The sequence below is a fragment of the Sinocyclocheilus rhinocerous genome, unplaced genomic scaffold (genome assembly GCF_001515625.1).
Source record: "Sinocyclocheilus rhinocerous isolate Xijiao unplaced genomic scaffold, SAMN03320098_v1.1 scaffold919, whole genome shotgun sequence".
In the NCBI taxonomy this organism is placed as follows: domain Eukaryota; kingdom Metazoa; phylum Chordata; class Actinopteri; order Cypriniformes; family Cyprinidae; genus Sinocyclocheilus; species Sinocyclocheilus rhinocerous.
The window spans coordinates 2,285,944-2,313,238 of NW_015637585.1; the positions used below are offsets into that span (position 1 = coordinate 2,285,944).

The 27,295-nt window shown below is 38.6% G+C and overlaps 1 protein-coding gene across 1 annotated transcript; it reads left to right on the plus strand.

Moving 5' to 3' along the window:
• LOC107749215 (uncharacterized) lies at positions 1 to 27,295 on the plus strand (the record flags this gene model as incomplete). The annotated part of the gene is made up of 29 exons (XM_016564310.1): positions 1 to 196; positions 805 to 1,074; positions 1,938 to 2,201; positions 2,350 to 2,610; positions 3,868 to 4,125; positions 4,205 to 4,468; positions 5,235 to 5,495; positions 5,958 to 6,221; positions 6,345 to 6,608; positions 6,898 to 7,148; positions 9,343 to 9,724; positions 9,866 to 10,132; positions 12,112 to 12,378; positions 13,480 to 13,731; positions 13,869 to 14,129; positions 15,311 to 15,568; positions 17,211 to 17,399; positions 17,713 to 17,973; positions 18,506 to 18,763; positions 18,934 to 19,200; positions 20,189 to 20,452; positions 20,544 to 20,804; positions 20,894 to 21,157; positions 24,125 to 24,385; positions 24,478 to 24,741; positions 25,647 to 25,937; positions 26,055 to 26,285; positions 26,393 to 26,440; positions 26,821 to 27,295. Coding segments are annotated over 28 exons (7,077 nt in total), but the record flags the coding sequence as incomplete, so codon positions are not given.

The window sequence follows — 27,295 nt, forward strand, 5'->3', positions numbered from 1 at the left end:
AGTTGGGATGTGGTTTTTGGTGCCACATCGTACCGTGCCGTCATTACAGATGGTCAAGGCCAGTCGCTCAACTGCACTTCCACGGACACCACCTGCCAGATCTCGAATCTGGTCTGTGGAGAACGGTACGCCATACGGATTACAGCCATCGCTAACTGTGAAAGCACTTCCGACGGCAGCTACATCTTTGAGACAGGTAAAGATGTCCTTTCTCAAAGGTCACACTCACACCTGATCCAGTCCTCTGGGAGGTGAGCAGGAAATCCTGTCGTGGTGTAGCAAGTCTGAGGGGGAACACACCCAGGAATTACTGTCATGTAAATTTAATGAGCTTTACGATCTATTGAGGCAGATATTTTTTATGGAAGGTAATGCGGTATCAGGTGGCAGTCCTAACTTAGCCCTTAAGTTAGTAAATCTACCTGCCTTCTCTAAGGTTATCTCTCTCAGGTTGTTTTTTATCTACTCTCCACCCAAAAATGAAAACTCTGTCATCATTAATCACCCTCATGTCCACCGGTATGGCTTTCTTTCTTCTGCAGAAGATATTTTGGAGGGATTTTGTCCATAAAATTAGTCAGTGGGGTCCAATGTTGTTTATTTTGGACCCCATTTACTTTCATTGTATAGACAAAACAGCGGTTATTCTTGAAAATATCTCCTTTTGCGTTTGAAGAAAGTAAGTCATACAGGTTTCAAACAACATGGGCTTTCATTTCTGGGTGAACTGTCTCTTTAAACCAAAAAGGAATTGTATATTTCACTAGCAAATGCATTTCTTTCCCCCTTCTCTCAAACTAACAGCACCATGCCCACCCAAAGCGCCAAAAGTGTACCGCGAGTGCTCCACTAATGTCATCTTATTCTCGTGGGAGCCCACCAACAACACGGCTTATTACTTCGCCATTGCTGTGGACTCGGATGACCTGGTAATGGAATGCGTCACTGGGGAAACCTCCTGTTATTTCACCGACACCGTCTGTGGTCAAACCTACAGCTTCTACGTCAGCGCCGTCTACTCCGGAGGACTAGACTGCAACAGTGGAAACACAGAGGGTGTGGTGATCAAAACAGGTGAGTTGGTCATTTTGGTAAAAATCAATAAATATTTAATTTTCCATGATTTTCCATGGGACACATAATTTTGCAGTTGTTTATGTTTGTGTGTTTGTTTTCGGGTTCAGAAGCCATTTAAAAGACAATTATATTATCGATTTAACTGCACTAACAATATTGGATGGGAACAAAATTTGAATTGAATTAAGCTGGATTATGACACCAACTCTGCAATATCAACACTGTTATTGAAAAACAGAGTTCTGGCATGAAACTCTAGATGGTGCAGTCCGATAGGTCTAACTCAGTGGTTCTCAACCCGCGGCCCGTGGGCCGCATGCGGCCCATCACGAATTCAAATGCGGCCCACCATGCTGAACACAATTTTAAAAAAATCAATTTAGCCTTCTCAAATCATCACGACTTGCCTAAAATAAAAGCTATAGATATAAAACAGTTCAAGCATATCACAATGTTTAGACGTTAAACCTAGATAAATGTGCGTTATATCCAATAGTTTGCGCAGAGAGTGGAAGCTGAAGCGTGCTTTGCAGGACATGGAGGCGCCAGCGCGATCACTCATTTGCATTAGCAGCATAGCAGATCTATTCCGCCATGATCAAATACATTAACACTGTCATGTACATTACCATGCCAATCCCTCCGAGAGTTGTCATGACAGAACTGAACTGACTTGAGGTGAAAAAATTAGCTACTTCGGAGCCGGATTGAACTTCAACATTAACACTGTTATTTTCCTGTTTATTAATCTGAAGCTCCTTTGAAACAATCTGTATTGTTTGAAGCGCTATATAAAGTGTCTTGACTTGTTTTAAATATAAATATTCATTTTTGCCCCATCTGTCTCCTTACCCATGAAGCCCCATGTTTGCCGCAGAACATCTACACGATTGCAAACTGTAATAGCATCAGCAGTGCCATCATTACTTGGGACGAGGCCGCAGGAGCCGAGGCCTACGTTGTGGAGGCCCGCGGTAATCGTAAAGATTTCTACAACTGTACGTCTGCAAACACAAGCTGCACGATAACAGATCTGGATTGCGGAGAGAGCCTGAGCGTGTGGATTGTTGCCACAAATGGTGAATGCACTACTGATCCTGTGCTGGGAGATGTAGCAGAGACAGGTGAGTGATTCTGGGTACTGTGGTAATACAATGGTATTCTTTAAATTGCAATATATATAGTGGTATAGGAATATGCACTTACAAAAAAGTACTGTGGCATGGTATTAGATGATGATACTACACTATGTCTCTTTATCTCCCACTGTAGTTCCCTGCATACCTCAGAACGTGTCTGCTGTGGAGACCTGTAGTTCAGACTCCGTCTCTCTCACATGGAACTATGCCAACGGTGCCATCTTCTACATCGGAATGGCGACTCACGTGAATGGCACAGTTCACACCTGTGTTGCCATGGCGGCAGAGTGCACAATCCCAGACCTGCGATGCGGCGAGGCGTATGATGTGTATGTCATGTCAACTAACCTGAAATGCAACAGTTCTGAGAGTCAACATGTCACCCGGCAGACAGGTAGGTACACAGATTATCAAAAAGAATGAATAAAAGGGGCCAGATATTTAAAATGCAAAATAAATTACCAAGTAAAATACAAAAAGTTGGATGAATAGAAATTGCTAGATATTTAAAATTAATTTCTTTATCTGGTTTATTTATAAAATAATGTGAAAACTAAAATAAAAAAGGGGGCAAGGGGGCCAGATAATAAAACATAAATAAATAAAAGGGGTCAGATATTTAAAATGTAAATAACCAAAAATAAAAGAGGATGATGAAAAGGGGACATAAATTTAAAATGTAAAACAAAAAATAATGTAAAATTAAAAATAAAAAGGGATGAGACTAAAAAAAAATATCTAAAGCAAAAAAATAAAAGGGAAGAATAAAAGGGAACAGATATTTAAAATGTAAAATAACAATTAATAAAAAAAGAGTCATAATAATGATAAAAAGGAATAAATAAAAAGGGCCACATATTTAAAAATACAAAAATACATTTATAAACGTGTATAATACACGTTTATAAAATACAAACTGTGTAAAAAAATTTTTAAGTAGGTATTAAATGACACCGGACATCTAAAATGTAAAATTCAATAATATCGTAAAATAATCATAAAACAAAACTTAAAAGGGGATGAATAAAAAATGCCAGATATTTAAAATGTAAAAAATAATATTATAAAATAAAAAAATAAAATGGTATGAATAAAAGGTTAAATATTTAAAGTGTAAAATAATTAATACAAAGGCCCAGATAAAAAGTAAAATAAAAAATAAAACAGGATAATTAAAAGAGGCAATATATTTAAAATGTAATATAACAAATAATTAAAATAAAAAAATAAAATGGGATGAATTAAAGTGGCCAGATATTTAAAATGTACAAAAAAAAGGATAAAGAAAAAGGGACATACTTTTAAAATGTAAAATAAAACAATAAGAGAGGATAAATAAAGGGGCCCAGATATTTAAAATATAAAAAATATCGTGACAAAAAATAAACAAAAAATGTTAAAATAAAAATTACAAAATGGTAATCTTATCTTTTTTTTAAATCTTATACTTAACATTTTATATATTAATATGAATTTCAATTTGGATTGAACTGTCCCTTTAAGCCAAAAAGGAATTGTATATTTCACCAGCAAAATCATTTCTCTAAAATATTTGACGTAAGTGTTTTACTGTTTTTATACTTTTATATAAAAGTAAAACAAATGAATTTTTGCTGTATACCAAGTAAATCTGATACATTCTCCATTGTAGCTCCATGTGCTCCGGTCAGCATGGGGGTCACTAGAGACTGTGCAGCAAATCACGCAGTCGTAAGTTGGCAGGCCCTTCAGACTGGGAGTCTGAACACAGCAGTACTGCAGGATGAACATGGGCACTCAGTTAATTGCAGCTCCAGCTCTAACTGCACATTCGCAAACCTGCTCTGCGGAATGAACTACAACGTCACCGCCACAAGGAATGATGGTCAATGTGGAAGTCTGCCATCCACACCCATTCAGATACAGTCAGGTAACAGTCAAGTGAGCATACATGCTCATGTTTACACAGTAATAACAGACCTTTGAAACTGACTATGTATCTCCTTTAGCTCCCTGTGACCCTCAGAACATCACAACTGTGCTCCAGTGTGACACCAACACGGCCAACGTGACATGGGCTGCCAGTGCGGGAGCTAATGGGTACACGGCAATGGCAACAGACGGGCAGCAGCAACGCTTAGCTTCTTGTCACTCTATGGGGACTTCCTGTCAGCTGACCTTTCTGCTGTGTGGGATGAGACTAAATGTAACTGTCCAAGCTGATGGCGCCACCTGCAACAGCAGCTCTCAACCTAAAGCTGTAGTGGAAACAGGTGTCAGCTCACATTAACATTTGCTAATTTCAGTGATTCATAACAACGTGTACAGAAAAATGTGTTCCTTAAATACATTAGATATATGAATTTCAATGCATTAGATAGAAAAAAGTGGCATTTGGTGGTTTATTTTATCCAATTCTATAAATAATATATACCTATATACTTTATATATATAATGTATTTCAATAATAAAAAAAATAATACACTACCATTCAAACATTTTAGGGTCAGTAAGATTTTTTGGGGGAAAGAAATCAATAATTAAGTAAGGACACATTAATTTGACATTGACAACATTGATCATGTTCAAATAAATGACCTTTTGAAATTTCTATAAAAAAAAAAAAATCTGAAAAAATTAACCTTTGTTTCTGCAAAAATATTGAGCAGATCAACTAATAAGAAATTTTTCTTGCACACCAGATCAGCATATTAGAATGATTTCTGAAGGATAATGTGACACTGAAGGAATAATGGCTGCTGAAAACTCCTCTTTGACATCACAGGAATAAATGTCATTTTAAAATATATTCAAACAGAAGACAGTTATTTTCAATTATAATAATATTTCACAATATCAAATTTTTTAATTGTGTTTTTCATAAAATAAATGCAGCCTTGGTGAGCATAAGAAACTTCTTTCAAAAACATTTTACTAACCCTTAAAGTTTTGAACAGTAGTGTATAGTGTATACACGTTTTATATAAATATTTTTTATATAGCCTATGTTTTCATATAACTTCCTCTTCTCTTCTCTAGCACCCTGCATTCCCTCCAATGTCGCTGCTGCTCTAAACTGTACATCCAACATTGCTTCCATCACCTGGCACAGTGCCCTTGGAGCCACTTGGTACTTGGTAAAGGCAGAAGGCAACCAAGGGTACAAGACGTCCTGCAACAACACTGTCACACACTGTGATATCCCAAACCTGCAGTGCGGCCAGGAATATTCCATCACAGTCATGGGCATGAATGGTGACTGCATGGGCCCGGCTAGCCAGCCTGTCACTCTCGTCTCAGGTATTGAACTCTAGCTCATTAGTGACAATTAGAGATTGGAGAAACACAATAGTTTTCCTGAACTATTAGCAACCACCCAGAACATCCTAGCAACCATATAGCAACATACTTTCATCCTATGTCATCCGCTGGAACGCCACTATCTCGTAAACACGCGTACGACAGTTAGCGGAAGCTACAGTCAATTTTTACTTTCTCTGTGGAGTGTTACAAGCTCTTGGTGCATAAAGAAGATCTGTAAAGTTGCAAAGACTAAAGTCTCAAATCCAAAGAGATATTCTTTATAAAAGTTAAGAGTCAGCCACACCTACCTAAAACGGTTCGTTCTAACACACCCCCACATGTCTACGTCACGATGTGGGAAGATTTGCATAACGCTGCAACGTGCATGGCATGCACCATTCAGTAAATGTAAAAACATATACTGCAGTTTGACGTGTTAACATTTTTGTCATGTTGCAGCACCATGTCCCAACACTGGCATTCAAGCCAGTCTGGACTGCAGCACCAACTCAGCACTCATTTCTTGGACACCAGGCAATGGTTCGCTAAGTTTCAATGCAACACTGCAGTCTTTCCAGGATCCACAAAAGCACAACTGCTTCACCAACGGCTCCTCCTGCAGCATCAGTTCACTGCCGTGTGGTCAGCACTATAACATCAGTGTTACAGGACACGGCCAGACCTGTTCAACCTCTTCTAAAACCTTGGTCACTCTTGACACAGGTATAACATCAAATAACAACACAGTGCATTTAGATTAAACTCTAATTTGGCGATTCTTCTTGCATCAAATGATCCATTGCGCTAAAATCTTCTGATTTTGTGCATGACTCTTTTCCTTTCCAGCTCCATGTGTTCCCACTCAAGTCAATGTGTCATTATCTTGTGGGTCGGACACTGCATCTGTTTCCTGGGCAGCATCTAGTGGCCTTGTTTCATACTATACAGTAACAGCAGTAGATGATAATGGACATACGCTAACCTGCAACTCCAGCAGCACTTCCTGTGACATCAGCGGCCTGGCGTGTGGTCAGGCGTACAACGTGTCAGTCACAGCTATGAGCGTGGACTGCACTGGGCAACGTAGTGACGTGCGTCGCATCAATACTGGTAAGTATTTTCTCTAAAATTGAATTTTGCATACTGCAATTTTGTAGCGTATAAATCCAGAACGTTTAAACTACAGTACACAATATTATTCTCTACAGCACTTGAAATTTGAATGTTGCTAAAAAAAAGAACACTTTTACTGAATAATTCAAGTGCTTTGACGACAATACTTCACATTTTAAATGTATTTGACTGCACACCAAAGATTCTGCCGAGAAAGATTTGTTTTTAAGCTGGAATATTCCTTTAAACATGCTAAAGTAATACTTTGTTTACCTTTGTCTCCCAGCACCCTGTGCTCCTCAGTCTGTGGTCAGTCAGCTCTTAGACTGTCGAACAGGTGATGTTCAAATTAGCTGGCAGTCGAGTAAAGGGGCGCAGATCTACTATGCGCAAGCAAAATCTACTGACAAGACCCTGGTGTGTAACTCCAGCTCCACGTCCTGCATCATCCCTGCACTCGGCTGTGGGCAGACGTACAATATCACTGTGGTTGCAGAGGCCAACGGCTGTAGCTCCAACACCAGTGCGATCAGTCAGGTCACGGCAGGTACAGTACCATTTGAACAAACTGAAGGCTTCCTTTCTAAATAAATATGCACACAATTGCTCTCAATCATACGTCTATGTCAAAAACAGCTCCATTAATCTTTCTTGTCAGAACAAATTTAATTATGATTTACATGAATCACGATATTTGCAATTTAAAACAATTTAAAACACAAAATTTGATAAAAGAACAGTGCATAATGGAGTGCAGCAGAGCAGCATCAAGAACATCAAATATTATGAGGAACAATCTGGCCATATCTAATTTTTGGAGGGGATGCTGTACCATCAATATTCATGGTGGTTCCAGCTAGTGCTGGGCGTTATACTGGTTCATACCGAATACCGGTGTTTATTTTTGTTATGATATGAATTTTGAAAATACCGCAATACCGGTATATGTCACTTAAAGCCCTATTCGCACGGGATTAGTATTACCTGGTGACCTCCAGTCATTTGTAATAATTGTGATCTTAATCCCGTGCGAATCGGCCATGTCTGTAATTTGTAATGTAAAATTTCCCCAGCAAATGACCTACCATATTTCGCCAAACACCGAGGTCCTGTGATAATATTAGTCCCGTACGAATCGGCATCTCTGTGATTCGGCCAGCATTTGGCAGGTCGCATATCATTTTTCGAGGTTTTTGTTTGCTGTGCGCCTTTTTATCCATTTTTCGCGAAGAATGGAGCTGCGTTGGAGTGTTTGATAGTATTTTGGGTGCTGATCATATCGCTACACCATACAATTTGCAGAAAGAGAACGCTGAAAAGGTTTTGAGGTTAATGTGTTACAAATAAATCAAGCATAAAGAAAATACCGTGATATACATTTTTGGTCATACCGCCTAGCACTAGTACCAGCCTTAGTTCCTCATATCAAAAACCACACTCTACATTTCTTAGACATAAGGATATGTCATAATACTGAAGTGAAACGGTTTGCAAATACAGTTTCATGTTGACTTTAAGGGATAGTTCACCCAAAGATGAAAATTACCCCATGATTTACTCACCCTCAATCCATCCTAGGTGTATAGAAGTTCTTTCAGATGAATACAATCAGTTATATTAAAAAATGTCCTGGCTCCTCCAAGCTTTATAATGACAGTGAATGGGGGTCGAGAAGTAAAACTTATGAACTTATGGCTTTTTGAAGTGATGCATTTGTGTATGAAACATGTTTATATTTAAAACTTTATAAACCTTAATCTCTAATTTCCGCTAAATGTCATATGCGTATTAACGAGAGAGTGGCGTTCCAGCAGATGATGTAGGTGTAGCATAAGCTCCGGTGAGAATATGTTAGTCTTGCGAGAACCAAGTTTTGTTTACAGCAAAGGAAAACCAGTCTCCTCTTGACTTTTATCGAAATCCTCCAACATTTTTATTTACATATCCTCATTTTGTACTGCTAATTTGTGACTGGTGTTTTGTTTTGCTCTCTCCTCTGCGCTTCCGCGTTCGTCACTTCCCACTGGAGCTTACGCTACTTTCATCCTATGTCATCCGCTGGAACGCCACTATCTTGTAAACACGCGTACGACAGTTAGCGGAAGCTACAGTAAATTTTTACTTTCTCTGTGGAGTGTTACAAGCTCTTGGTGCATAAAGAAGATCTGTAAACGGGGTCGTCACATGTGGTTGCCCCGCAGGCATCACAATATGGTAAGGGACATAACATTTCCGTCACACGCTTGAGGAATTCGGCCAATCACAACGCACTGGATAGCTGGCCAATCAGAGCACACCTCACTTTTTCAGACCGATGAGCTTTGTAAAAATCTACGCGTTTCAGAAAGGCGGGGCATAGAGGAGAAACAATAATGTACAGTATGTGGAAAATAATGTGTTTTTTGAACCTTAAACTGCATAAACACATTTCATTACACCAAATACACAAAATAATGTTCTTTTTAGCAGCATCATATGACCCCTTTAAGTTTTAAATATAGACATTTTTCTTACACAAATGGATCACTTCAAAAGCCCTTTATTACCCCCTCCCCCACCACCACCACCATGTGGAGTACTGGATGGATGGATGCACCCATCCCCCCCATTCACTGCAATTATAAAGCTTGGAAGAGCCAGGACATTTTTTAATATAACTCTTTTTATTTATTTTTAATTCATCTGAAAGAAGAAAGTCATATTCACCTAGGATGGCTTGAGGGTGAGTAATTCATGGGGTAATTTTCATTTTGGAGTGAACTATCCCTTTAAGAGTGAAATGCTTAATACTGGAGACATGCAGAATAATAGTCTCAGCATATGTATTTCTGTTTCCTCTTTAGCACCCTGTCCACCTACTTCCGTCGCTGCTGTTTTGGACTGCCCTACTAACACAGTCTTAGTGTCCTGGAGCTCCTTGGCCATTTCCGGGGTTCATTACACAGCAAGCGCCATTGGCCCATTGGGGCCCTCTAGTGGTGTGGAGTGTAACACAACAAACTTGAACTGCACTCTTGCCCACCTGCAATGTGGCAGCCAATACAATGTCACTGTCACTGCTACCCAAAACAACTGTACTAGCAAATCCAGCTCGGAGTACTCCTTCATTACAGGTCAGGAATCAGGAATTGTATAAAAAATAATATTACCATAATGATTGTCATTAAACTCAATTTTTGCTCTAATAATACTAATAATGCACTTTCATATTTAATAATCTGTTTCCTTTCACCCTTCTTTACCCTCACTTTCAGCTCCATGTGTGCCAGTTCTGAACGACGTGGCTCTGAACTGTAGCTCAAGGTCTGCTGTGGTGAAGTGGTCTAGTTCAGGGTTGAGTCTAGGTGCATTTTCGGTCAGTGCAGTGAGCACTCAGGGTGAACAGCTGGGCTGTGGTGTCTTCAACAATGGTGAATGTGTGGTGGATGGACTGCAGTGTGGACAGATGTACACGTTCATTGTGAATGCAACGCAAGGCCAATGCACCAGTGCTGCTAGTAACACACTGCAGAGGGAGACAGGTAACAAAGCCTAGTTTGTCCATACAATGGAAGACTCTGTAAAGAAGAAAAGACAGATTCTTTAGACAGATACTGTAGTAAAACAAAGAAATAATCTGAACAAATGCCTCAAGCCCTTTTCACTAAATCACAGTTTAATCACTGTTAGTTGCTAGCAGACATTTCTACTTGAGTGTAGGGCTGGATATTGACACATATTTCATAATTAGATTCTTATTCACAAGCTCTCAATTCAATTTAATTCAGATGCTGCTTTGATATCAGTTCAATTTGAAATACTTCAGGTACATGCAATTTTTCTTCTCTCAAATAAAGCTGTAAACCAGGGGTGGCGAACTCCGGTCCTGGAGCGCCTCAGCCCTGCAGAATTCAGCTCCAACCCTAATAAAAACTCACCTGCCTGTAGCTTCCTAGTAACCGTTCAGACCTTGATTAGCTTGTTCAGGTGTGTTTGATTAGGGTTGAAGTAAAGCGGCAGGGCTGCGGCTCTCCAGGACCGACGTTCGCCACCCCTGGTGTAAACTATGCAGGGAACACTTTCACTTGGTACATTACTAAAATATTAAATGTTAAAATCAACAACAAAAATTTAACAAATTATTAAATTGGATTGCTATTTATTTATAGATATAATAATAGATAGATAGATATAATAAAACATTTAAATTGTACATAAAGCAACTTTCTAATGATATAATTTTTTTACTCAAATTCCTTGTTTAAATATAAACATTTAAACATGGCTATCATAAAAGCTTGTTTCATGACATAATTTATGTCTTAAATAAATATGTTAAAGTAATTATGACAACACTAACAGGTAATATACAATGAATATATAATATATAGAGTACACATATTTCACACAATGCTCCTCTCTAGAGTTTTTTTCTAATGACTTTGCTAAGGTAACATTACGCTATGTTTGCAAGCTGTTTTATTTTTTGCAGTTTGAAACACTGGTATATTTTAGTAATCTGTACTATTTTTTCAACATACTTTCTGATTATCATTCTTGTTTATTTCATGCTTATAACTAGAGGTAAAAAGGAAGACATGATTGCTTTCACACTTGCTGCATGAATGCAGCAGCTAAAGCGATCTGTCATGCCACATGATGATGTCAAAATGACATTTATTGTTTGTATTTCTTGAGAAAAATTTAAAGAATTTGAAAGCTTAGGCTTTGTTATTGGACAGGAGGCACCGTTTCATTCATGCATCAAACCTGCATAGAACACAGTCTGCACTCCTACTGGAGGTCGCTGCATCACGTAGCTGCTCTTTGCATAAAGCTGAACTCTGCAAAAACTTTCATTGAAAATGAAATGACTTCAGGTTACTCGCTGAAAATGATCGTCAGTACTGGTGCCCTAGCAACTGCATAGCAGCCCAGTGAAAACAACTCCAAACACCTTAGAAGCCATATAGCAACACCACAGCACTACTCAGATTTTAAAAAAGGAAAAAAAAAACAGAATAAATTCTAGTTACTTTTAAAAATGTGTTTGGTGCTTGTAGTGGTGCGGAAATTACATACTTACCATTCACCTTTAAATGGCATTATTTTCTCTTCTCTTCAGCCCCATGCTCTCCACTGAATATCCAGTCCATAATGAACTGTGGCAGCAACACAGCGAGTGGGTCTTGGTCCGGCGGCAATGGAGCTCTGTCCTTTACGATGACAATGGAATGCTCTAATGGACAGACGTACATCTAGTTTAGTTTATCAAATTCAATAAAGTCTAATAAAAAAAACATAAACTGCAAAAGAAAGGCACTGAATTGCAGCATATACTTGTCTATATACTCTATATTTTCACTCCATAGACATTGCTCTCATAGACACTCGCTCCTAAATTAATCGCTATGTTTGGACCCGCTTACTGCACATATATACACTGTATACTGCTTTCTATTAAAAAAAAAATATATTATGTAAAATAGATTCTCAGAGTCTCTCCTGCGTTTACCCATAGTTCCCTGCGTAGCCAGCTCCATCAGGGCAGTGTTGGATTGTCAGCTGGGTACAGCCACTGTGTCATGGCAGTATGGTGCAGGTGCTCAGGGATACGCTGTCTCTGCCTTGGCACCGGTGGACAACAGGGCTAGCTGCACATCCAACAGCTCCATCACGCACTGTGAGCTGAGCGACCTGCAGTGTGGCAATGAGTATACGGTGAACGTACAGAGTTTGGGATACACGTGCAATGCCAGTGCTCAGATGACTGGCTCCCTGATCACTGGTGAGGTTTAGTGAATCTGATTTGCTTGCGATTGAAGTTTTCAGCTGAGACTGTTAATTTGGTTTTGTAAACGATTTGGTTCTGCCAACGTACTTCTGCTGGACTGAAATAGACTGCTCCATTCAACCATTTTATGTACACTACCAGTCAAAAGTTTTTGAACAGTAAGATTTTTAAAGAATTCTCTTCTGCTCACCATGCCTGCATTTAATTGATCTAAAGTACAGCAAAAACATTAATATTGTGAAATAGTTTTACTATTTAAAATAACGTGTTTTCTTTTTGAATATATATTAAACATGTAATTTATTCCTGTGATTTCAAAGCTGAATTTTTAGCACCATTACTCCAGTACCATGATCCTTCAGAAATCATTAAAATATTCTGATTTGCTGCTCAAAAAAACATTAATTATTATTATGTTGAAAACAGCTGAGTAGAATTTTTTGATGAACAGAAAGTTCAGAAGAACAGCATTTATCTGAAATAGAAATCTTTTGTAACATTGTAAATGTCTTTATCATCACTTTTGATCAATTTAAAGCATCCTTACTGAATAGAAGTATTAATTTCTATAATTACTGATCTTTCTATTCATTAAAGAATCCTGAAAAAAAATTAATAATAAAAAAAAATGTTTCTTCAACAGCAAATCAGCATAAACAATATTACTCCTTTTGCTGTATTTTGGATTAAATAAATGCAGGTGAGCAGAGGAGAATTCTTTAAAAAACATTAAGAATCTTACTGTTCAAAAACTTTTGACTTGTAGTGTATATATATCATTCTTAGCTGAACATATTTTTAAAATCATTTTACTCAATATAATATATATTTATATATCATTTAAAACATTAAAGTCACACATATTTGTACTACAAAATTTGCACACAAGGCTATAGTTTAACTTTTTGAATATTTTTTGTATTCATTTTACTTACCTGTAAATACATTTAAATTGAAAACAATTTAAATGACAATTTATAACAGGATATTGAGATTATCTAGAAATGTGACACATTATGCATTATACTTTTTTAGATAAAATATGTATCTTTATACATACATGTATAAAACTAAACCGTTATCATACCATTACAGGTCCGTGTGTTCCTCAGCATCTGACAGTGCAGTACAGTCCTTCCACCGCTCTGCTCTCCTGGGAGGTCACTAAAGGTGGCACCAACTTCTCAGCAGAGGCTGTGACCCTCGGGGGCCTGACAGTGACCTGTGAGACCTCTAACACGAGCTGCTCCTGCCCACACCTGGATTGTGGCCAGATCTACAACGTCAGCGTGACGGCTCACAACAGTGTCTGCAGTGACACTGTGACCTCTGATCCTATCAAGACAGGTCAGTCATGTGACCACTGATTTTAAGGGAATGTTCACCCAAATTAAAAATGTGTCATTATTTACTCACCCTCATGTCATTCCAAAACTGCATGATGTGCATCTTGAATCAGTGTCATTTACTTCATGTCATTCCAGAACCCTGTCCTCCTCAGAATGTCAAAGCTAGCCTAAACTGCGCCACCCTTAGTGCTGCTGTCTCCTGGGAGCCTAGTCAGTTGGCAGTGGGATATGTTGCATTCCTGGAAGGCGGAAATGGTCATTCCACTTCCTGTCGGACAAATCATACATACTGCAGTGTACCTGATCTCACCTGTGGAACAGTGTACTATGTCAGAGTCCGTGCCATCGGTGAGGTGTTCAACAGCTCTGACAGCACAGGGGTCAACATGACATCAGGTCTGTAAAAAACAATTAAAAACAAACAATATTGTGATGAAACAAAAATATTTTTTCCTGTCACAGCAGATTTCTCTAGTACCAAAGGCTGAAGTCTAAATTATACCAGAACTGACCATGTTTCTGGTCTTATTTTGCATGATTTATTGCATGTGTACATTGTTTAAATATGTTTTATTTAGAACCACCTATTTCATAAAAAATTCACTTTAATGTTAAGATATCATATATAACTGTGTTAAAAGACTAAAGACATTACTAGACTACAGTTTGGAATATTTTTTTTTAAAGAAGAATCATTTAATCAAAAATACAGTAAAATTACAATTATTATTAAAATTAAAAAATAACAGTTTTCTATTGGAAGATATTTTAAAATGTTATTCCTGTGATGGCAAAGCTGAATTTTCAACATCATTACTCCAGTTTTCAGTGTCACAACATGATTTTTTATTATGATGATGACGATAATAATTACTATTAATACTACTACTAATAATGATAATAAAAATGTATTTTAATAATTTATTTCACATGTTTTTTATTACTATTAATAATAATAATAATAAAATACATTTGCATATTTATTTAATTTGCTAATATTTTATTTTTTACAATAAATTTTTATTTAACTATTATTATTATTACTAATATATTATATAAATAACAAATTATTATTACATAAGATAATAATGGTTGTATATATTTTTATTGTTCATATTTTTCATTTTTATAATTAATATTTTATTTATTTAATTATTGCTATTAATAATAATAGTATAAAGTATTATCTATATTAATATTATTACAGATATAATAATAATATGAAGAAGTTGATATATTTATTTTTATTAGTTAGTTATAGTTTTAGTATTTTATTGTTAATATTTTTAGACACACCCCTTCTCACTCTCTGTGCATTATTACCCAGTATTTATTATTATTATAAATAATAATACATTTGTAAATTTATTTTTTATTGTTAATACTTTTTCTTTTTATAATTAATATTTTATTTAAATATTGTTATCATTAAACATATAATAATATATATATATATATAATAACAGCATGTTTGTATATTTATTTTTATTGTTACTACTAATATTTTATTTATTTAAATGATTACAAAATAACTTTATACAATGCTACAAAATAACAATCCACCTGAACTTCTCCAGATCCTTGCAAGCCAGAGAACGTGACTGCTCACGTGTCATGTGACAGCAAGACGGTGGCGCTCGACTGGTCAAAAGCCAAAGGAGCATCATTCTACATTGTGATGGCAGCAGGGAGTCTGGGATATTTTGTCGACTTTAACACTACTTCTACTAACCTGTCTGTGTCACTGCTCTGTGGACAAAGCTACAACGTGTCTGTCCAAGCGCACGGCGAGACCTGCGACAGCCTACCGAGCATTCCTGCGGTTTTCAGACTCGGTATGTCCCTGAAATTAGACATAAACCTGCTGTGCACTAAACAAAATTCCACATCCTTAAACACTCAAAGGCAGTATGCAGTTTCCTGTTGTTATAAAAAAGAGAATTAATTGCAAATAATTCTCTGTTATTTGAGTGAGAATGGTAGGAAATGAGTTAACCTACCTTTGTAATGTGTGTTGTGATCCAGCGCCCTGCACGCCCCTTAATCTCGTGACATATTTCGAGTGTGACAATCAGTTGGGTTCTGTCAGCTGGGGCCCAAGCGATGGGGCGAACATGTACACTGCCACAGCAGTGGGTGAGGATGGACACACACACCTGTGTGTTACTAATGGGACCAGCTGCACCTGGGAGGACCTGCACTGCAGTGAAATCTATAACGTTACAGTCACTGCCAGTGACAGCCGCTGCACGAGCACACGCAGCAACAGCACCACCATACACATGGGTAAGACCTATCTATCTATCTATCTATCTATCTATCTATCTATCTGTCTATCTATCTATCTATCTATCTATCTATACCTATCCTATCCTACCTATCTATATCTATATCTATATCTATATATGTACAGTATATAGATAGATAGACAGATATATAGATATATAAAATGTGTGATAAATCAACTAATTTAAACCACACAAACTACGCATTTTCAAATAATATATTTTTTCAATGAATACATTTTTCATAATGAGAAAAATATGCAACTTCTAATGATTATAAATTAGAACATTTTTATTAAACACATTTTCTCAAGTTCAATACAACCAGTGCGTTGTGATTGGCCGAATGCCTCAAGCGTGTGACGGAAATGTTACGCCCCTTAACATACTGTGATGCCGTCTCCCAGCAGGACGAGACTCAGTCCAGCTGCTCTGCTCGTGCACATCCCATCATCGGTTCTCTTTTAGCAGTTCAGTCAATGTACTGTTAGGAGTAACTGAATAACTCGGGATATTGGTTTATTTTGCGTCAGAGGGAGTGTCAGGCACGTTTATAAACCGAATAACTTAAGTAATTTGTGGATTAATGCGTACTGGAGACGCGAACCGTTTCAAACGATTCAGTTCGATTTGGTGAACTGGTTTGACCGGTTCACTAAGAAGATCCTGTTAAATAGAACGATTCAGGAAACAGTCCTCATCCTCCATAAAATGCGTTGCACACATCTGAATATTTGGGTTGAACTGTTCTGGAACAGTGTTGTAAATACAACTTAACCACTGATTTCTAGTCGTGTCCTCTTTTGGAAGGCCAAACAAAGTAGTATCGCTTTCACAACGAAACGCACAGCGACTCCACAACATGGCAGCGGCGGCAACAGCGAGAATAAAAGTTACGCCTTCTTTCTTTGCGTGAACATTTAGGCGGCGTTATTCAAATCTTCCCACATCTTGATGTAGACATGTGGGGGCGTGTTAGAATGAGCCGTTTTAGGAGGGCGTGGTTGACTTTTAACTTTTATAAAGAATATCTCTTTGGATTTGAGACTTTAGTCTTGGCAACTTTACAGATCTTCTTTATGCACCAAGAGCTTGTAACACTCCAAAGAGAAAGGAAAACTTGAAATCACATCATATGACCCCTTTAATATGCAAACAAACCTCAGGGGAGTTTTTAAATCTATGCTTTAAAAACGCCGTGGGGCGGCGTCTTACCTGGTGGTTGCCAAGGGACCTGAGGGTCCAGTGACTGCCTGTAACACAACTGCGCAGGAGTGCAGACTGCAAACACTGCACTGCAGCTCCTCGTACGATGTCAGCGTTATTGCAGTAAACCAACAATGCAACACATCAGGAAGCTCCATCTTACGAATAAACACCGGTATAGTCTCCAGTTTCATATCCTCTGCTCTCTGCCTTCCTGTTTGGAAAAAAAAGATGTATGCAAATAGATGTACGATAGAAAACTAATTACAATTAATTATGCAAATATTATTAAGTCAGAAATTCAGTGAGATTTTTTTTTTTAAATTGGGGATTTTCAAACTTTAATCTTAAATTTCCTTCAAATAGATTTTATATATAATTAATTATACATTTTATATATAATTCTGAATTATATGCAGAAGTTGAATACCTAGTGTTAAGGTTTAAGCAATTTAATTTAGTCTTTCTCCAACCTTGTTTCTTTGCAGTGCCGTGTGTACCTACTCATGTGCAGGGCAGTGTAAACTGTACGACTGGAGCTGTATCCGTGTCCTGGGGCCCAAGCGTAGGGGCCATTTCCTATGCTGCGGTTGCTCAGACTAGTGGTGGCTACGCCTCAGTGTGTAACAGCACTGGAACAGCATGTGTCTTCTCGGATCTGCTCTGTGGGATGAACTATAGTCTAGCTGTCAGCGCCACTGACGGGACCTGCAACACTGCACCGAGTCAGCCAGTTGTGCTGAGTACAGGTACCTGAAAAACTAAAAATAACATCCACCATAAATGCAGTTCAACAGTTTGGGGTCAGTGGTATTTCATGCTTTTGAAAGAAGTCTTTTATGCTCACTAAGGCTGCATTTATTTGATCAAAAATACAGTACAAATCATAACATTGTGAAATATTATTACAATTTAAAATAACTTAAAATTTTCTATTTAAAAATTTTTTTTAATGTAATTTAATCCTGTGATAGAAAAAAGCTGCCATTACTCCAGCCTTCAGGGCTACATGATCTGTCAGAAATCATTCTAATATGCTGATTAGCAAATATTTGTGTGTAAACAGTGATTTTTCTTATGATTATTTGATGAACAGAAAGATCAAAAGAACTGTATTCATGTGGAATATAATTTCTTTTGGAACATTATATAACTTTTTGTCACTTTTGATCAAATTAATGCATCCTTGCTGAATACAATTTTGCCTACAATTTTGCCGTCAAGTACTACATTTATTATCTTGTTAATTATGATAACTGTTAATATTTAATTTCACTTCAGTGCCCTGTAAGCTACAGAATGCTAGCGCCCATCTCAACTGTGACACCAACTCTGCTGTTGTAAGTTGGGAGCTCAGTGATAACGTCACACGTCACACAGTCCAGGCTATTGGTTCTGATGGACATCGCATCGACTGCACCAGCTCCGACCACAGTTGTACATTAGCTGGCATGCGCTGCGGCCAGAGCTATAACATTACTGTCACTGCCTTGAATGGAGCATGTGACAATAGCAACACACACCTCATGCTGACGTCAGGTGAGTCTGCTGATTCTTTTGTGCATCTGATCAGAGAAGCCAAGATTTAATCTTAAGCATCTGATTTGAAGTCGAATGTGGGATATTCCAACGACCATGCAGGTGTATGATTATGAACACTAATAACAAATGTCCTTATAAAAATGGTTGCTGTTCTTGCTCTCTTTCAGCTCCATGTGCACCTAGCAATGTTCAGACGTCTCTGCATTGCGACATCAGTGGTGGTGTTTTGTCTGTGTCATGGGTGCAAGCAAACGGGGCAGAGTTTTACATGGCCGTGGCCGTGTCTAATGATGGTAATTCCTACTCTTGTAACACCACCACCACCTCCTGTGATCTGCAGGAACTGCAGTGTGGCCAGATTTATAATGTCTCTGTCTACTCACTGGCCCATGGCTGTGGAGGCGTGAAGAGCACTATGTCTCAGGTGCAGACAGGTATGTGTGTGAAGATTTTACTTACTTTATCAAGTAAAGACAACTGTATGTCTTGGTATTTAATGTTTTAGTCCTATTCAAAACCAGTAGTCTCATCTTGAAGCTGATAATTACATAATAAGAGATCTGAACACTTCAGTACCCATCAAATATATAAAAGGACCATATATATTTGAAGGACCATATTGTATATTTTGTTGCATATAACAACATATCACTGGAGGTTTCTGTCACCAACAGCAGTTGTCATTTAATTTGATCATTCTCCATCCACCCTCTCACATAAAGGTAAATCTAATGAAATATTTAAAACCATATCCAAAACACTTCTCACACCAAAATCAAAGAAGAAAATACGAAAATATATTTTGCTTAAGTGAAGTCTACTTTTGGCATTAATATGATATCGGCATTTTTACAGTTATTTTCAGAACAATTAAGAACATTTTATCTTCAAATTATCATTGCTTAAATGCAAAAAAACCCAAAAAACAATAATGGTTAAGTATTTATATTTTATTGTTAAATATTTTATATGATTAAAAAGGTTTAATAATATAGTAAGGGGAACAACAAAAGAATCGATTGAAAGTAAAACATCTCATTATGCGAACAAGAATGTTTTGTACATTAATTTTAATAGAAATTCTACTTAGTTAAAATGCCACCATGCTAAAGTCTTGAAAATGGAATTTAATGTAATTTCATAAAATAGTCTTATTTCTGAGGCAAAATATGACAAGGAAATGTTTTGTAAGATTGAACCTTCTTTAGAAATAAACAAGCTACTATATGTTTAAGACTTCTACATGGGGCTATGACTAACTTTTTGCATGTGACATGAGCGGCATGCTAACTTGATGTAGCATTGCGGCAAGAAGCACACCATCGTTGCTATATTGACTTATCTTATATAGTTTCCTGCTGATGTAGTTAGTACAGCCCCACCCTTCAATAACATCCTGGTTCCTTCTTTCTCTTTTCTCAGCTCCATGTCCCCCCCAGAACGTATCTGCCATTGTGCAGTGTGATTCAGGGTCTGTGCTGGTGAGTTGGAACCCAGCAGTGGACGCCAGCCTGTTCATAGTTGAACTTGAGCCTGAGAGCACTGGTGCGATCTCCTCATGTAACAGCACAAACACGCAGTGCTCCATCACCCATCTGCCCTGTGGAGAGAGATTCAACCTCAGTGTGGTGGCACTGAGAGCCGGCTGTCAGAGTCAACCAAGCAGTGACCTTTCCATCGCCTCAGGTTGTACACTAACACAAGAATACATTCTCAAACAGATTTCAGTAGCTATATTTACCTAAAGCACTTCATGTCTGACCTCTTCTCTTTACAGCTCCATGTATTCCACAGGGGGTCAACGGTACTGTGGACTGTGTCACTAACTCTGCATGGGTATCATGGGATGTAGTTAATGCTGCAGAGTCTTACACAGTGCTGGCTGTAGGGGAGGACGGTCACAATTCCACCTGTAGCAGCTCAAACTCCACCTGTAATGTACCTGACCTAGGCTGTGGAAGGAGCTACACCTTTCACGTCACTGCCTCAAATGCTGCTTGCGTGAGCCCACCCAGCAGCAGCTTTCAGCTGGAGACAGGTAAGTACAGCTGCGGTAGACAGGTTTAGCCCTTTTATTTGAGACTAAGTGTATCTCAGCCTTAAAGTATGTATAATATCTCTCTCCAGCACCTTGTGCCTTGTCATCCATCGTGGTGGTGGCTGAATGCCACAGTTCTGTTATCATGGTACAATGGCAGAAAGCTCGGAGCGGAAATTCTCTCTACTTTGCCACAGCAGAGGATCAAGACCTTTCCATCCTTTCCTGCAATAGCTCCGCTTCCTCCTGCAACCTAACCAATGTGCATTGCGACAAGGAGTACACTATCATTGTGGCTGCTTCGGCCAACAAATGCAGCAGCCTCCGCAGCCCACCCTACAAGATCAGAACTGGTACAATCATTAATATTATGCCATTCCCATCTAGAATAGATGTTTATTTTAGAAAGCAATCCATTAGAAATCAATAACTACTCATAAGCAACCATTACTATTATTATTGCTCCAACTTGGGGTTGGGAATAGGTGATCTGACTTTCAATTTTTACCCAATAGATCAACGGTTCTCAATTCCAGTCCTTGCGTACCCCCGCTCTGCATGTTTTGCATGTCTCCCTTTGTTAACACACCTGATTCAGATCATCATCGAAGTGAGCTCCGTGCATGAACTGTGTTCCGATTGACATGGTCCCTACACAGTGTCCATTGCTCCCTACTCCCTGAGCAGGGGAAATCCGTTGAAGTTTACTTCACTTCGGAATATTCATTTACAGATTTGCGCTGCGCCGCTGCCTGCAGCGTCTTCACACACATACGAAACTTACTAGAGAAGCGTGAAGTGGGACATAATATACCTCTGTAAATAAATACAATTTAAATTCACGTCTCGCACACTTAAATGCTCCCTTCAAACTGGAATCATGGCGGAATATCCGGTAATGTCCACTTCGCAGGGCACTTACTGTCAAATATAACAAATGTCTGAAGCAATAAGAGAAACATACAAAATGTGCAGAGCGGGGGTACGCGAGGACTGGAATTGAGAACCGCTGCAATAGATGAAGAAAAAACTCTTTAGACTTGCATTTAAGAAGGGAATTGGGTCAAACCTAGGGACCACGATATCATGGACACCTGGGGATGGGCTTTTTGACTTATTTTCTAGTCACTGAGCAACCGTCCAGAAACACTAATGCTAACAATCGTGCTATACACTATAACATCTGCATTGTGGGACTTTTCTAGTTAAAGGGTTAATTCATCCAAAAATGAAAATTCTGTCATTAATTACTCACCCTCATGTCGTTCCAAATCTGTAAGACCTTCGTTCGTTTTGGAACACAAGATATTTTTGATGAAATCTGAGAGCTTTCTGACCCTCCATAGACAGCGACGCAACTCCGTGTCAGTCTTTGACGTGTGTTTGAACGTGTGTCTAAGACTGCAACAGAAGAGAAGAACTTGTTTAATAAAGTCATTATTTTTGTTTTCTTTGCACACAAAAAGTATTCTCGTAACTTCATAAAATTACAGTTGAACCACTGATGTCACATGGACTATTTTAATGATGTCCTTACTACCTTTCTGGGCCTTGAACGTGGTAGTTGCATTGCTCTTTATGGAGGGTCAGAAAGCTCTCCGATTTCATCAAAAATATCTAAACTTGTGTTCCGAAGATGAACGAAAGTCTTAGGGGTTTGGAATGACATGAGGGTGAGAAATTAATGACAGAATTTTCATTTGTGGGTGAACTATCCCTTTAATTGCAACTGCACTCTATAGACCTGGGGCCTCATTTATAAAACTCTCAGTAGATTTCATCCTAAAAGTGTACGTATGCACAAAAGCTAGATTTTGCATACGCACAAAAGTTTTCAGATTTATAAAACCATACGTACACCAGAACCTGCGCAAAAATCCCTTTATAAATCCCAGTCAGGGGAAGATTGTGCGTACGTGCATCTCCACCCTGTCTCCTCCCCGAAATAACCATATACGCCTAGCTTTACTATGCATATTCCCATCCACGTGACACAAATATGAGATACAGAATAAATGCCATTTGTGCCACATTAATTTTTATTGCCAAAATCATCCAGAATGTTTTAGAATATATCAAAATATCCATAAAAACAAAACTGTTTTGTTCTCAGATAAATAGCCTATTTTAGAATATACTTGACCTCATTCTTTTCCACTGGACAAATAGTATTTCAATTGTTTTAAACAATTCAAATCAAATTAAATTAATGCAGTTTTGCTGATAAGGTGAACATCTTTTTGCTATTTAAGCCTATATTTATTGCAGAGTAAATACATTTGTCTGATTCGGCGCGTCACTGACTAAGTATTTTAAAAAGGAAACACGCAAATCTTACCGTTTTTTCCCCAAGTTGTATACTAGTCAACATTTGAAGTGGATCAAAACCTTTCATCAAAGTTGTCCTAAAACCTAAAACTAAATGTGTTCTTGTCTTAGGACAAGACTTAGAACTTTTTTGATCCACTTCAAATGTTGACTACTGTATTTCATAATGTTGTGGAGATGCCTTCACACGACATCAACACCTCCATGCAGCTGTGGTTGTACAGTAGCTATTATTCAAACCGGACAATGGACCGTTCGACCACCGAATCCAGCAGTGTCCGCCATAATATCGAAGTAAGTGTGCATCATTGATCATTGTTCTCGCTAAAAAAAATTTCGTTTAGCTTATGCAGTTTAGTTTAAATATGAATTATTATAGCACTCCTCGCTGTCATTAAAACATTGCATGCCACAGGAAAAGTGATTAAGTGCATCAACTACAAATATGTCTAAATTCATATAATTTTGATTTAACTTCTGCATAATGACTTTATGTAATTTCAGTGCTTATATCCATTGATGAGAGTGGAATATTTAATGTAAATGTGTATATCGACATGAAAACAGAGTTTAAAAATCCTTCATTACTTTTCTCACGCCAGGAAAGAGTGTACGCACAGTCAAGAGCATCCGTAATGTGCGTACATATTTACGACAAGTTTATTTTTTATAAATCCAGATACGTGTGTGGAAAACAGCGTACGCACATTTCTATGCCCATTTTGTGCGTACACAACGTGTATACATGAGGCCCCTGGGTTGTACAATCCCGCTCATGGAGAGCAACCTTCCTGTGGAGTTTAGTTTCTGCCCGGAAGTTCCTAGTAATCACAAAGACCTTGATGAGATAAGGCTGGAGCTAAACTCAATAGGAAGGTAGACCTCCAGGAGCAGGATTGAATACCCCTGATCTACAGATCTATCCATGTTAGATTTGCTTTCATTACATTAATATTCAGGTTGTGCTCATTTCTTCCTTTCATCATCTGCAGCACCCTGTCAGCCCTCATCAGTACAGGCCAATACAGACTGTCAGTCAAAGGATGTGTTTGTGTCATGGAACCCATCATACGTGGCACAGTCGTACCTGCTTACCGCAGTTGGCAGAAATGGAGACTTGAAGACGTGCAATACCTCGAACAATAACTGCACGCTAACTGATCTGCATTGCAGCAACATCTATCATGTGTCCGTTTTAGCCAGTAATGAGAACTGCACCAGCCTGCCCAGTGCTAACATCACCATCAAAACGGGTAAGAGGACACAAATTCTCTTCTTATAAATTCCGTGAGCAAAGTTTATACATTGTGTAAATATTAATTATTGCCATGTGTTTATTCTGTAGTGCCATGTGAGCCAGCCAACTTAACTGCAACCATACAGTGCGGGAACAGTAGTAGTGCCTCCTTGTCCTGGGTGGGGAGTACAGGGACGGTGGCCTACATGGGACTTGCTCAGTCAGAAACCGGCACAACAGCCTACTGTGAAACCACACACATGTCTTGTACTCTGGAGGGCTTAGTGTGCGGCACTGTGTACAACTTTACAGTGCAGGCAACGGATGGCTTCTGCAACAGTTCCTTGAGTGAACCTCAAACTAAGGGAGCAGGTACGGTCATCCTCACGTCACAATAATCTGCTTTCTTTGAACTGATCTGCTAGTATTTCACATGCCAACCAAGGGCGTTTCAAACTACTGCTTTTGGAGTGGACTTGAAATTTCTGGAGAGCAACATTTGGTTCAATTTATTGGCACGTTTTCTGTACGTGTTTGTCTACCAAAAGAACCACACCCCAATTTGCTTGAAAATGAAGGTCTAGAAAACAGTTCAAGTCCACTCTTGTATGGTTGTCAGTTGGTATGTAAGAAATTTGACCCAATTTGCAGATCCGAATCACTACTTATAAAGTTCTTCAAGGAGCAATTTGGTTAGCAGTTACTTGCATTAAGAATGTGTCTACAAATCGGATATAACATGAAAAAGGACCTTTAGAAGAAGAGAATCAAACTTGGGTTCAGATCAACCATGAAAGCCTAACAAGTGCCTGTAGCTTTCTAGTAATCCTGAAAGTGAAGTGACGTGTGGCCAAGTATGGTGTCCCATTCTCGGAATTTGTGCTCTGCATTTAACCCATCCAAGTGCACACACACAGCAGTGAGTAGTGAACACACACACACACACACACCGTGAACACACACCCGGAGCAGTGGACAGCCTGGGGAGCAGTTGGGGGTTCGGTGCCTTGCTCAAGGGTCTCACCTCAGTCGTGGTATTGAAGGTGGAGAGAGTGCTGGTTATTCACTCTCCCCACCTCCAATCCCAGCCGGACCTGAGACTCGAACCCGCGACCTTCGGGTTACAAGTCCGACTTGTGAGATTTGTCCATCCCTGGTATTTATTTAGTGTTGGCAAATCCATTGTGAAGACCGATATAAGTGACATTTTGGTTCTGCTGCTTTGGGATCCCAACTTGGAAAACAGGTTTTAAGTCTTGTTCACCTCTTTCCCTTAGCTCCATGTCCTCCAGCTGGATTGAGGGTTGTCCCTCGTACAGTAGTAAATGATACTCAGATCTTGAGGGCGTCTTGGTCTACTGTGAATTGTCCTAATTCTGAATACCTCCTGGCACTCACGGGCAGCATTCAGGGCAACAACCAAGCACTCTTTGACCTCACCTCCTATTGGACAAGACGCACATTCTTCGAAGTGCCTCTCCCTTGTGGCTCCACCTACAGCGCAACCATCAGTGCGAGGAACTCTGCCGCCACAAGTGACAAGTCTGCTGCTGTCACTGGAAGCACAGGTGCACAATATTCAGTCACCACAGGACTATCTTCTTACCATACTTAAATGGGAAATGAAGATGCTTAAAATACAAAAACATCCATAACTCATCTGTTCATTTGTTTCCTTCCCCCAGTGCCTTGTGCCCCTCTAAATGTGACGTTCTCTGCATCATCGGCGGTAGTGGCATGGAACGAGTCTCTATTTGCTACAAACTACACTGTGTATGGGGTTACTTCCTCTGGAAGGACGAAACTCTGCATGAGCTCACAGCTCCTCTGTTCTGTCACCAATTTCGGCAGTGGTCACATTGTCGTAACTGCCCAAAACACTGCCGGCGAGAGTGAAGACTCGGTGCCTGTTGTAGGTAAGAAGGCTCAGATCAGTGGTAATTTCCATGAAAACAGGTTTGTCAATATGTATCTTGCTTTGGTGAAAGTCCTGTAACCTTTGATCTTGTCCATCCTTTGGCAGTGACAGCCGGTCGCAGGAGGAGGTGAGACCTGGCACAAAGTGAGAAAGGTGAGTTGATGCTCAACAGCAGAAAATAAAGAACAAGTTATGAAAATTCAGATTTCTTTTTTCAGATTAATTCTCAAAATGGAGAAATATACTTTAGTTAGGGTAAATGGTTTATTGAACTGAACACAAAAAAAGCCTAGACCAACATTGGTGTTGATGAAACATACAAAATATCTTCTCCAGTGCACCAAAAAAAACCTACTTGTCTCCTTCAGCCTCATTCCACATGCAATTAAATGATGCCACCTAATGTTTGCTTTTAAAGATTCATCCACAACAGCTCCTTTCCTTAACATCTTAAAAACATATCTACAAGCCACAGAAATATTTTAAGTCTTGAAATGGTTTCCAGTATTAACCCTTGACTCTCTCTACACCAGGCCTGACCAACCCTGAGTAAATGCTTGCATCTCATCGCACTCAAACTCTTGCCTCTGAGAACTCCTGCACTTATCTAAGAATTCTTGAAACTCTGTGATATTTAACTTTTGCATGTTACATATATTCTGGTTCAAGGTTCACTTTTTTTTTAAACAATATGTAAGGGTGGGATAGATTGACTGGGTAAAAGATTAACATTTCTTTTTAAATGTTTTCCAAAATCTGTTGTTTCTGGCTGTGGGATTTACTTTCATGCAATGCCAAATATTTTAAAAAAAGGTCTTATATAAATATGTATTCCTATGTTTTTGTATACGAGTAGAGTTATATTAAATACAAAGAGCATTTCTCCATGTGATCAGTCTTATAAATAACCTGTAAAGCACATGTAAAATAAATTAACCATACACAAAACACCTGCTGTTCTTATAAAATGAATGTTCTTACAAGGAACTGACAAGGGCACAACAGTGA